At 49.3% G+C, this 12,306-nt stretch overlaps 1 protein-coding gene and 1 long non-coding RNA gene across 2 annotated transcripts in view; one reads left to right on the top strand and one right to left on the bottom strand.

Moving 5' to 3' along the window:
• The window catches only part of LOC109320499, a 12,928-nt gene extending 6,577 nt beyond the window's left edge, over positions 1 to 6,351 (top strand). The window contains exons 3-4 of the long non-coding RNA XR_002103800.1: positions 2,341 to 2,342; positions 6,125 to 6,351. This is a non-coding gene — a long non-coding RNA (uncharacterized LOC109320499). The remainder of the gene's footprint in view (positions 1 to 2,340; positions 2,343 to 6,124) is intronic.
• Positions 6,352 to 7,939: 1,588 nt separating this feature from the next.
• Positions 7,940 to 12,306, bottom strand: part of ANGPTL4 (angiopoietin like 4) — a 14,271-nt gene continuing 9,904 nt past the window's right edge. Inside the window, exons 4-7 of the mRNA XM_019550683.1 lie at positions 11,281 to 11,394; positions 11,095 to 11,190; positions 10,474 to 10,749; positions 7,940 to 8,431 (exon numbers count right to left, since the gene is read on the bottom strand). Of these exons, the coding sequence (XP_019406228.1) occupies positions 8,250 to 8,431; positions 10,474 to 10,749; positions 11,095 to 11,190; positions 11,281 to 11,394 (668 nt within the window). The 3' untranslated portion in view covers positions 7,940 to 8,249. The remainder of the gene's footprint in view (positions 8,432 to 10,473; positions 10,750 to 11,094; positions 11,191 to 11,280; positions 11,395 to 12,306) is intronic.

Below are 12,306 nucleotides of genomic sequence, written 5' to 3'. Positions count from 1 at the left end.
CTCATGTAGATGCACCCTTTCAGTATAATTTTACAACTGATTATAAACCCACCTTACATCAGTTTTCTCTAGACTATATTTCCTTAGTGTACTAAAAGGATATCAGACAGGATGTTAGTGTTTGGACTAAAATCTATCTAGGCCATATCAAAATGTTTCTCCTCTCTGTTCACAAGGGTCTGTTACCCTGTCCAGCATGACTTGCTCTTCACAAATTCATGTTAGTTATTACTTACTTGCTATATCCCAGGTTTTAACCCAACTCAGGGTTGTCCAATGTCTAAGTGGCCTGTGGCCAAACACATTAAACACTCCATGCACGCGGCACAGCCTGAGCTGTCCCTCATGCCTGGGCCAGGAGGGGGGGCCAAGGGACCCGCTGAGGGCTGGGTAGACTCATGCTATGGGCCAGATCTGGCCCACAGGTCATATTTTGCCCATCCCTGGGTTACATGCTATTGCCAGCAGTTCTACAGAACTTTTGGGTGAATGCCATGCAGTCCCAGTGACTTACTGGTATTTAATTTATCAATTTGTTCTAAAACTTCCTCTGTTGTCACTTCAATGTGGTCCAACTCTCCAGACCCATCTACTAGAAAGGACTGATCTACCATGGGAATTTCCCTGGTATCTTCTACAGTAAACACCAGTTCAGATCTGTGTATGGACATTGGCTCCAGGCTTCCCAAATACCTTTGGCCAGCCTGTGCATCTCTGAGCCTGAGAGTCTCACCTTTTCAAGTCCATCTTTTCTTGACTGTTCATTAGTCCCTGGCTCAAGCTACCTTTCCCCTCTGCCCTCTCTTGCTGGACTTGGGGGCTGTATATTTTGTTATATCACTTACTGTCGCTAGAGGGAGCTCTTTTATCTTTCATTTGCATTGAGATGATTAAAAATCAAAATTCAGTGATCTCTTGCAAAATATATGAGCTGGAGAGTCAAAAGGAATTCTGATTCACAAGAGAATTCAGCTCCCTCTTTCCTCCAAAACTGGACTAATAAAAGTTGATTTTTCTTTGGAGATCAATGTGTGCTTTGAAAGGTCCAGTAGCACTGCTCATTTGTAGAATCGTTTTCTTTGTGCGTACATCAGAGTATCTATCATCCTTTGCAGCGATGAAAGGACTACCTAGATCAGGACCAAGAAATAAATGTTCTGCCAGCTCTAAACCCTCCAGCCAGCCAGGACTTGGATCAACTGGCTAGGCCCCAGACTTCCCTCACTATGGCTCCCTCCCCCTAGGAGTCTGCCACTGCAGGACCAGTCCGGCCATAGGAGCCAGGCAAGAGGAGCCCCATGCCCAGCAGTGTATTGAGGGGAAGGTGAAAAGATGCCCCTCCAGAAGCTTTCCCACAGGATGCACAGCCCTGTCCCAAGGGACTGGGGGTAGGAGCAAACAGCACTATGGGCAGCCCCCAGGGATCCTGAGCCACTGCCTGTCCCTCAGTGGCAGCACATGGACCTGGTGCTGCTATAACAGAGCAGTAGCAGCTTCTGCTCAAGTGGAGAGAGCTCTGGCGGGTAAGACTCGTCTCCTTCTCCCTTCTTCCCCACACCCCACAAGTGATCATCATAATTCCCACACTCCCACCCCCTACTGCCCTGAGCACTGGAAGATCTTGTTATGTCTCTGGTCTTTTGTAACATGTTACAGTCTCCTTTGTCTAGGGCAGGGGTCAGCAACCCCTGGCACGTGTGCCAAGCATGGCACGGGAGGCCATTTTGCTTAGCACACCACCGCTGGCCTGGGCTCTAGGCAGCTGCTGCCAGCCACACAGCCTGGGCTGCTCCCAACAGGCAGCTGGGCAGCTGCAAGCCCTGCCATGGTTGGCAGCAGCTACCCAGAGCCTGGGCTGGCTGTAGCCAGGAGGCTACAAACATCTGCTTCAGGCTCCGGCATTACCTCCATACCGGCGGGTGCATGCATGCCTCAGAATGGACTTTGTCCAGTGGCCCAGGAGCCCAGCTCCGTGTGCCCGCACATCTGGTTCTCTGCATTTGTCTGCCTTGGTCTGGTCCTGTGCATCTGTGCGCACACATGTGTCTGGTTCTGGATGTGTGTGTGCATGCATCTGTTCTGGTTCTCTGTGTTTGTGCATGTGGTTCTCTGTGTGCACGTGCCTGGTTCTCTCTCTGCTCTCCTTTTTCTTTCTCTCCTCTTTCTCCTATTTGTCTCTTTTTTCCTCTGTCATTGCAACATGCTCAACAAAAAAGGAATACACAACAAAGGCAACATTTATGATTATTAAATTTACCAACATGCAGTGTGTCCTGCCATGTACCTCCCCCGCCATTTTGTTTTTCTGGCATGCCGCCACTCCAGCACCTTCCAAGGTAGACGTGTTTTTTTTTGGCACTCCGACCAAAAAACATTGCCTACACCTGGTCTAGGGACTTACAGAAAGGGAACCAAAGTCAGAACATTGGGCCTCTGATACGAGGGTTTAGCTTGAGCTAAATTTTGTGCATGTGTAATGGGTTACATGAGACCCTGAGGACTGGTAAGAAAAACATTTGGGGACGTTATTTCATTCCAGGTTTTTTTCCCCACTCAAAGCAAAAGAAGAAAGGGTCCTCAGAGTAGCAGAGGAAAATTACATTGCAAACTCCAGGTAGGAGAGAAAAGTAAGCCATCCACTGCATTGTAGCATAGAACTGATGCTGATGCACTTACTCCTTTTTTCCAAGATGAATCCTTTAAAAGCTCAGATTGCCTTTATCAGCTTGAGTCATCCCAGAGGCATCTGGAAATACGTAATTTCTTTTCCCACTGGAAGGAGCTGTTTATTTTGTTGCGACTCATGATAAGAGATGCATGACTGGAGTGTTTGCCACTTCCCTTTCTGCTTTCAATTCCATTTTGTTTTGTTGGAAAAATTCTTCTTAAGAAGCTTTAGGGCACAAGTGCTCTTCGTCAAGCTGAGTGTCTTTTAGTTATTCCTCATCTTCCCAAATGGTAATGAAAGATGTTCCTGCTCATACCTCACTTAAGCCTGTTCAGTTTGTGTGGACCCCGCCTGTCGTTTCTCTAGTTCATTAGTTTGTTTATGGCTATTTAGAGAACTGTTTTCAGTTAAAGTTATATACGCATGATTTCATAGATTTCATTGACATTAGGGCTGGAAGGGACCTTGCAAGATCGTCAGGTCCAGCCCCCACCCCGCAATAGGCAGGTCTGCTGGGGTCAAATGATCCCAGAAAGGTAGGCATCCAAGTGTTTTTTGAAAGTATCCAGAGTAGATGCTTGCACCACCTCCAGCGGCAGTCTATTCCAGGCCCTGGGGACTCGGACAGTAAAGAAGTTTTTCCTTATGTCCAGCCTAAAACGGTCTTCCCGGAGTTTGTGACCACTGGATCTTGTCTTCCCTTGGGGTGCCCTGATGAACAGATGTTCTCCCAGTTCCTGATGCACACCCCTTATATACTTATAAGCTGCCACCAAGTCACCCCTGAGCCTGTGCTTTCCAGGCTGAAGGGTCCCTTGTCTCTCAGCCTGTTCTCATAAGGCCTGCTCTCTTGTCCTCTAATCATTTGTGTGGCTCTCCTCTGGACTTCCTTGAGCTTCTCCACATCCTTCTTGAATTATGGAGCCCAGAACTGGACACAGTATTCCAGTTGTGGTCTCACCAAGGCCAAGTAAAGTGGGAGGATGACTTCCTGGGCCTTGCTTGAGATGAATCGGTAAATGCAAGCCAGGGTTTTGTTTGCTTTGCCGTCTGTGGCATCACTTTGGTGGCTCATGTTCATCTTGTGGTCAGTCATGACCCCCAAGTCTCTTTCAGCTCTGGTGCTAATGAGTGTAGCACTGCCAAGGCTGTAAGTGTGGTGTGGGTTTTTCTCCTGAGGTGGAGCACCTTGCATTTCTTCATGTTGAATGCCATCAGGTTTTGATCTGACCACTTGTGAGCCTGTTGAGATTGGCCTGGATTGCCAGCCTATTCTCTAGGATGACCGCACTTTCCCATAGCTTAGCCAGTCCAGATACCAGAGTCCAGATTGTTTATAAACGCATTGAAGAGTTCAGATCCGAGAACAAAGCCCTGGGGGACGCCACTAGTCACTATGTGCCATGTTGACTTGGTTCTATTGATTATCACTCTCTGGGTCTGTCCACGGAGCCAGTTCCCCAGCCATCAGACCGTGAAATTGTCAAGGCCGCAATTCCAAATCTTTCCATGAGGACATCATGGGACACCAGGTCAAAGGCTTTCTTGAAGTCCAAAAACACAATATCTTCCTCATTTCCTTTGTCCAGGTGATGCATCACCTGGTCATAGAAAGAAATGAGATTGGCCAGACGAGACCTACCCGCAATGAAACCATGTTGGCTCTCTCTCAGAATGTTAATGGTTTCCTTGATGAATTTCTCCAAGATCTTTCCAGGGATTAGAGGTCAAACTGATTGGCCTGTAGTTCCCTGGATCTTCCTTCCTCCCTTTCTTGAAGAGAGATACCACATTGGCCCTCCTCCAATTGTCAGGCACCTCACCTGCTCGCCACAAGTTCTTGAATAGCCTTGCCATTGGCCGTGCTATGTCAGCCAGTTCTTTTAGTGCTCTTGGGTGCAATCTGTTTGAGTGATACAAATTCACTTAGAATGTATGCATTGTTGTGGCTTTAATAGCAGTGTCTGCTGCGGAGCAGGTCATCTAGAGCCTCTTATTAAATAGAGATTAGATTCTTTGTTACGTGGGGTCTCAGATCTCTAACACATCCTATAGTAATCTTTTGCAGTGGTTCATTATCCAAATTGGCCATAAGGTTTAAATTAAACCAATGACATCTTTTTTCTAATTAAAAAACTTGCAAGCATTGCATTTTTTTCCTTTATCTATTAGAAGAAACCCGATATCACAGCTCTCTTCCCTACATAGGTATACAAGATCAAGTTCTTTAGTTTCAATGGAGAGAAAAGTAAATGGGCCATCTATAGTTTCACAAGGGGCATATTTTCTCTAATTTCAAATAATTTTCTGACTGTTTGATCTTTCTCCAACTTTCCTGACCTATTGGGGCTGGGACCAAATGGCAAGATTTAGAGTCCTGAAATCAGAGTCTCTTGCTTAGCAGTAGGCCAGACAGCTCCAGCTACTTTTAACTAGCCTTCATTAAAAAGTAATAATAATAATAATTTCACATAGAATCCCTGGAATATGTACAGGTTTGTTTTTATTCAGAAAAGTCAGATTTTTTAGTACAAAAAGTGGAAAATGCACAAACTACTACTGTTTTTCCAAAGTCAACATTTATAAATTACACCACATTTTTATTAAACACCGCATTTAAATATAGAAACAAATTAAACAGCAAATTCATTAAAAAGATCCAGCATTCTACAAACCACTATTTACAATATTCAGCAGCTAAAGAGCTCAAGCAAGAGTCAGTCAATATGACTTAAATAGGGCTGGATGCTTGGGAACTCCCAAGATGGAAACTTGGCCTGTAACAGCTTTTCAATAATTATGGTTTTACCTATGGTCTCCAGAGATCAGGCAACCTTCCTGTACCCTTCTTTTAAAACATGTCCCCAAATTTCAATCTAAAAATACCGGAAACATCTGCAGTATTTATGGGATACACCCGCTGACACTGATGCTACTCTCCTTGCTGGTTCTGCCACCTGAGGGAACCCTACTCTCTCTTGCCTTGTAGAGCAAACTGCTTACAGGCTACAGCAGGGCAACAGCATCCCCTTTACACAAAGGGATTTGGGAGCCTTCTAAGAAAAAAAATCAGGATTTAGGGTTATTAGGTCAGTATATCCCAGTCTGAGGATTCAGGTTGGAGAGGCAGGATTGGTCCCTTGCCCCAGGGGCACCAAGGGCATTCTGTGCTCCAAGACACTCCAGGCATCTCAGAGCAGTAGCAATGGGCTCCAGATGGAGTTCACTGGTCCTAGACTAAAGCCAGAAGGAACTTCTATGATCTTGTGCAACAGGCCATAGCATCTCACCCAGTAATGCCACTTTTTCCTCCAACTACCCAAGTATGTTCAAACTTAGTTAAGTTTCTGATGACCTTTCAGAGTGCAGAACCTAGGTGACCTGGGCTCCCCGGCCTCAGTGTGGGTCTTGAGAACCTTCTCTATGGAAGAAAATGGAAGAAGGGATGTTTGACAGAAAGGAGGGCAGGGAGTCATTAGAAGTGAGATACCAGATACGAGTCATATGTGCTACCCTCTTCTCCAGCTACCACAGCTCAGGTGCATAGCAGTATGGGAGAGAGGAAAATCTCTTTCCAGCTGTTGTGGAGCAAATGGATGCATCTTCAGTTTCTGGTAGCAGTGCAAGGAAAGGAATAAGGGCCACAAGGGTCCCCGTGCCATACTGCTTTGATCGAGGTGAAAGAACACTCCCCCATACACCTCACATTTTCCTGGCTTCTGTGCAGGGACTGAGTGAGCTCATCAAGCCAGCTTTAGGAGCAAATGCAGCTAATCAAACAGGACAGAAAGCTCTATGCATCATTAACAGTAGGAAGTCTGCAACTTCTACCTTAGTTGCATGCACTACATTGGGTTGGCAATGCCTGGCATGTCTGCCAGAGCATGGCACATGAGGCCATTTTGCTTGGCAAGCCACAGCTGGCCCAGGCTCTGGGGAGCAGCCCCTGGCCATGGAGCCCAGGCTGCTTGCAGCAGGTGGCAGGAAGGCTGGAAGCCCTGCTGTGAGCAGCCTGGGCTCTCTGGCAGGTAGCAGCTGCCCAGAGCACAGGCTGCCTGTGGCAGGCACCTGGGAGGCATCTCCGATCCTACCCTTTTTCTCCTCCATTTAGCAGACAGGGACCTGCCACACCAGCAGCCTGTGCTGGTAGCACCTAGAGGTGGGGGGTGTAGGCAGAGTGGCCTGGGGCTGGGTCAGCCCAAGCGGCAGACTCCCTGGGCTGCAGCGGTTGTGGAGCCAACTCCCTCCACATCTACTGCCCCTGGGGCCGGAGGCTGAGCCATGGCACCACCTGCACCCCTGCTCAGGCTGGAAGCCAAAGCAAGTGGCACAGATGGCCAAGAGCCCCATGGAAAGGGCCAGGCACTGCCGAGCCAGGCTGGGGGCCAGTGGTTGTGGTTCTGTGCCCCTGACAATGAGCCCTTCTGCGAGCAGTTGCTGAAGCGCTTGCCTGCCCTGACCCTGCCACCACAGAGCAATGTGCAACCCAGCTGCCCCGTGGGAGGGAGCTATAGGCTAGCAGCAGCTGCAGGCATGAGTGGGAGGCTGCATGCAGTGCTCCCCCTGCCTGCCCCTGTGTACCATGTCCTATGGTAAGCGTCTGCCCCACCCGGACTACCCCCTCGCCCCGAGCCTGGGCCGCATGCTACTGCACTCCCTGCCACCCGCCATGTCCTCTGGCGCTCCTTGCCCAGCTGCTGTGTCCCTGCTGCTGCACCTGCCCACACCTGTTTTATCCTGGCTGCCCAGCCCAGAGCTCTCCTGGTGCCCAGGAGTGAAGCAATTTCCCAGAAACTGCCAGGAAAATGGGATGGGGCTGAGGGAAGGGAAGCCGGCAACAGCTGTCCACTGCCATGCCAGGTCTATTTGGGTGTCTGGCAGGGTCCAGCTTGGGAGTTCAGGAGCCTCAGAGAGCTCTGAAGGCAGCGGGCTCCCACACCCCATAAGCAGCCACTGAAGGAGGTGCTGCATGGCCCCGCTGAGCTGGGAGCCCCCCTGGGGAAGGCGCCTCCAGCCACCCAGGCTGCCCTGGCAGCTGCCAAGGGACTGCCGTAAGTCCCCTCCCAGCCCTTCCAATTGACAGGATGGCAGGGAGTGGGCATCTCTGTTGGGGTCCGGAGCCCTGGCCTGGCTCATAGTTGGCAGAGGCTCCATGCACACAGTGGGGAAGGGGCCAGGGCTGCACCCCCAAAGCAAGGATCCAGCCCCTCACGACTCCCGCACTGTCCACCTCTGGCATGCCAACATCTTCCAAGTCCAGGTTGCAGGGGGTTTTTGGCATTCAGCCCACAAATGTTGCTAACCCCTGCACTAGATGTGTATTCCCTGCCAAGGACTACCCCCCAGTTCTGGAAGCTCCCATCCTTTCACGCCTTTAGCCCCGAGTTGTTTGACCTACAAGAGCCAGTCACTGCATTGCTCCATGTCACAGTCTCTACAAGATAACAGGTTGCTAGTGAGAGGGAACTTCTCTGAACGCTCACTGGAGGGATTGTTTGTCTTCTGTAAACACAAGAGATGGAGCCTCACCATCAATGCTCCACAAAAAATAAGACGGATCGAGTCTTAAGTGGCAGCAAAGTTAAGATTCTGCCTCCAGCTCTGTGGGTTGGATTTTCATGGTGGTCGACTTCAGAGGGTAATACCTTCCTTTCCACGTCTTCCAAAAGATTCCCTGTTTCCGCTCATGCCTTTGGCGAGGAATGGAGCGGAAGTACTTCCCATTGAGGTTGGCATGGCCACAGCTGCTGAACCACCAGCCTCCTAAGAGGAAAGAAATGCAAAAGCACATTTCAGTCAAAGGAATTTTTCAGGGGTAAAACAGTGCCTATGTTGAGTCAGGGTTGACAGTAGTCTTATGTAGACCTTAGATTATGATTGTATGGCATGGTTTGGATAGGGATGATCCTGCCTCAGGCAGGGGGTTGGATTAGATGACCTCTGGAGGTCCCTTCCAGCCCTACTTCTTTAGGGGAGGGTAAAAGTCAACCTCAGATTCAGTGCTGTTGCTGTCACCCTGATATCCCCAAAAGCACCAGCTTGTTGGGTCTCTCAGTGCTTTGGAAAGTTAGACCCGTTAAGTGTCTTCAGGGGTCCAGAGTATTCTGGAAAGCCCCAAGTCTACAGAAGTTCACTCCTTAAACCATGGAAGTCTGTCTTGCTTCATCTTCCCTCTATCCCAGTTTAAACTCCTATTGTCTCCAAAGTTGAGCATCACTGGGATAATGCACCTGAGCAGTAGGGAAAGGCATTTGCTAATTTTTTTTCCCCTTGGATAATGGAGACAGAGAGGCAGCAGCTTGACCCTCACTTCTTGGAAAGAGGGTTACTGTGGCAGGTCGTAATAGTAACAAGGTCTAATCCAATAACTTAGTAAAAATATGATTTCTCTCACCCCACATACAATCTCTGGCCATGAGAGCTCAAAATCTGACATACAGCAATATACAACCAAATATGTGATCCAGAGGGAGGACGTGGGTGTAGGTCTCCAAGGATAATATAGAAGGTATGACACTAGCAAAACTGTATCTGTGAACCAAAAAGTGTAAGGAGTCCCAAAAGAGCAGCTTTTGTGCTGATCTGAATTCAGTTTACTGTTCAGAGCCCATCAGAAAGGGTACATTCTGCTAGGTTTAATGATGACACGGACCTTGCCTCAGCATTGCCTGAAGGGTTTTCTAAGTAATGAGACAAATCAGGAAAGCTGGACCAGGTCCTGTGTTTGCAACAACACTGAGACCACAATAACATGACCTGTTTTCAGCGGTGGGGGGGTTTACACATGCCTTCTTTGGAGGACCGTGAAGCAGGGAACAAGAACCAGGATCAGTCGTACCTTCAGTTCCACGTGCTCCAGTTGTTTGGAGCCTGCCTATCTCCAATAGGGCTGTGCGAAGCTTCAGGTGGCAATTCAATTTGGGGGAGATTCGGTGGCTGAATCTCCGAATCCAAATCGAATCCAGGGACCAATTAAAAGGTCTGAATTGATTCAAACCTCTCTGAATCTCGGGAAAAGATTTCTCGGGAAGGATCAGGCACCCCCTTCACCCCCTTCTTTGGAGAGCTCTGATGATTTGGACAGTCCCCAGTGGCTGCAGCAAGGAGCTACAGCTGGACTCGGAGCTGGTAAGTACTAGGGGCAGGGGAGGGGACCATGGGGGGGACCCATGCCAGCCCCCCATGGCTGCCCTGCCCACCCAGCTCCCAGTGCTTTAAGAAGAGAAAAGCCCTAGGACTCACCGCTACTGCAGCGGCCTCGGGGCTTCAGAGGGCTCATGGAAGAGCCCCCCTCCCCCCCATGGTGCAGGCCAGCACAGAATTGTCCCCCACCGGCAGGAACGGTGAGGGGGGGTGGTCCTCCAGTTCTTTCCTCTTAAAGGCCCGGAACCACAGCAGGTGGGGGGCTCATGCAGAGCCCCCCATGCAATGTGGGGCAGTAGGGAGTAGTGGGGATTGCGCCCCCTCCCTGACAGCACCCAGTGAGTCAGGGCTCCCCACCTCTCCCAAGGGCTGGGAGCTGGGGCGGGCAGGGGATGGGCTTGGGTGATTCAGCAGCAGCCGAATCTCCAAATCTGATTCAGCTGAATCAATTCGGTCCAGTGATTTGAATCACCTGTCACCCAAATCCGAAGTGAATACTAGCCACTTTGCACAGGCCTAATCTCCATACTGCAACTCTGCAGCCAGAACTGGGGTCCAGACAGCTGCGGGGGCAGACGGAAGACTGCATCACCTGCCTTCCCAGGTTTAAAAGGAAACCAAGCTCTTACTCAGGTTAGCAGCTTTCCTTTGCCAGTACTGACCTGACAGGTGCTTGGCACAGTTCGTGTCTGCTTTGAGATCATGGTCCTGATCACGTGTGGAAAATGGCAACTGTCTAAAGTCCCCAACAGCATTTTCTAGCTCTCCAGACACAGGCCCAAGGAGGCTGAGTGTGTAGGCTGTGTTCTCCTCTCCAAGGTTAAAGAGGAATTGAATGAGCTGCTTTTCTCCTTCCCAGTCTTCCAGCTCGATCAAGAGATTGTATCTTTTGTTTTGGACAATGCAATGTATTTTCTCCAGGCCCAGCCAGAAGTCGCCTGAAATGCACAGAACTTCGTATTAGTTTTGTCATCAAACACAATTTAAACCATGAGATACTAGCATGTAGGTGTTTCAAAGCCAGAGGTGACCCCAAGTAGGCTGATCCAGAACACAATCACATTAGGAGCTCTCTGAATTATACAGCTTTCTGGTATGCAGAGTGCCTAGAAGGATCAGGCACCTCCTTCAAGCCAGCTGAGCCTACCAGTTCAGCCCTATATTATGGGGGAGACCTCTGGAGAGTCTTGAGGGAGGGGAGTCATTGCTGAGGAAGGAATTTGTCATGAATATATGACAAAGACTTAGAACAGAAACACAACAAAAGCCTTCCATCTACCTACCATTAAGATCTCCAAAACCATTTTTGTAGGCTTCCCAAAGCTGGTCAAAATCCACAGAGCCATCCACCCGCCTCTGGATCACTGTCCAGCCGCCTTCTGGGATTGAAAGAGATTGTTTAGTTATTTCAATGCTGCTGTTTGCAAGGCCATGCTCTAAAGTGCTAAATGGCATTTCCTTCCTTTTACCTGCAGTCATGTCACAGTGGACTTTGAAAGGCTGGGCCCCAGGAGGCTGGATCTGGAACACCCCACTGCTCCTCTCCCCTTCTAGGAAGAGCTGTTGGCAGTCCACTGGGAGTCCTGGGAGAGAGAAGGAGGGGTGGGAAATGGGGAAAGAAGAACAAAAATAATTCAGCAGGAGGTCTTCTCTACATTGTGCTTAGTCTCTCATCAGATTAGTTCATGCCACAACTTTAACATCCGTACACCTGGATACAAGCCCAGCCACCCCCGTGTACTCTGACACTTTGAAAGATGAAGCTAAGGGCACCAGTGGCACTGTTTACTTGGACAGCATGTAGCACAGCCTTCCACGATGAGGGCAATAAAAGTTACAGTGCCATAATGTCTTCCAAGGCCCCTGTTCCTAGTCAGCTGGGCTTCTGTAGCAAGTGAAACTAAAGGTTTGTACTAGACTCCAGCGAGTCTGGAGTGAGGAATGCAAACCAGCACGCTCCTACCAGGGAGCAGGCAAAGAGCTTTCCCAGCTGCGCTGCCATGGTTCACTCCCTCTCGCAAGAAGGCAGCAGTGTTATACAGCTTCCAGAAGCAATTTTGAGAGGCACTCACTCAAGAACACAACACAGCTTTAAGTGATGAAGGCAGATGCCTGTGAAGTCTAGAGCTCCCCATGTCACTAAGACCTGGCAGATGTCAGGACAACATTCCTGCAGCTCTTGCCATGGGTTTCTAGACTGAGAAAAAAACCAAACAAACTAGAAAGGACCCTTAAATCCTAGATTTGTCCCTGGATACAGTAGCAGAAGGTGCTACCAGGCTCTCAGGCAGGATTTCAGCCTCGTTAGTCAGAGCCAGCTATCCACAGCATTTTCTGGAGGAGATGCCTCCCAGACAGCCTGTTGGACTGTTTGCCTGTTCACACACAACAGGGTTTGGAGCCAAGCATTAATGTTTCATAGTTTCTAGGGTCGGAAGGGACCTGAGCAGATCATCTAGTCCGACCCCCTGCCATGGCAGGAAAGAGTATTGGGG

The sequence above is a fragment of the Crocodylus porosus genome, unplaced genomic scaffold (genome assembly GCF_001723895.1).
Source record: "Crocodylus porosus isolate Cpor-Errol unplaced genomic scaffold, CroPor_comp1, whole genome shotgun sequence".
Lineage (NCBI taxonomy): Eukaryota > Metazoa > Chordata > Crocodylia > Crocodylidae > Crocodylus > Crocodylus porosus.
The sequence above is the reverse complement of the archived record's forward strand: the minus strand, read 5'-3'. Positions and strand labels throughout refer to the sequence as shown.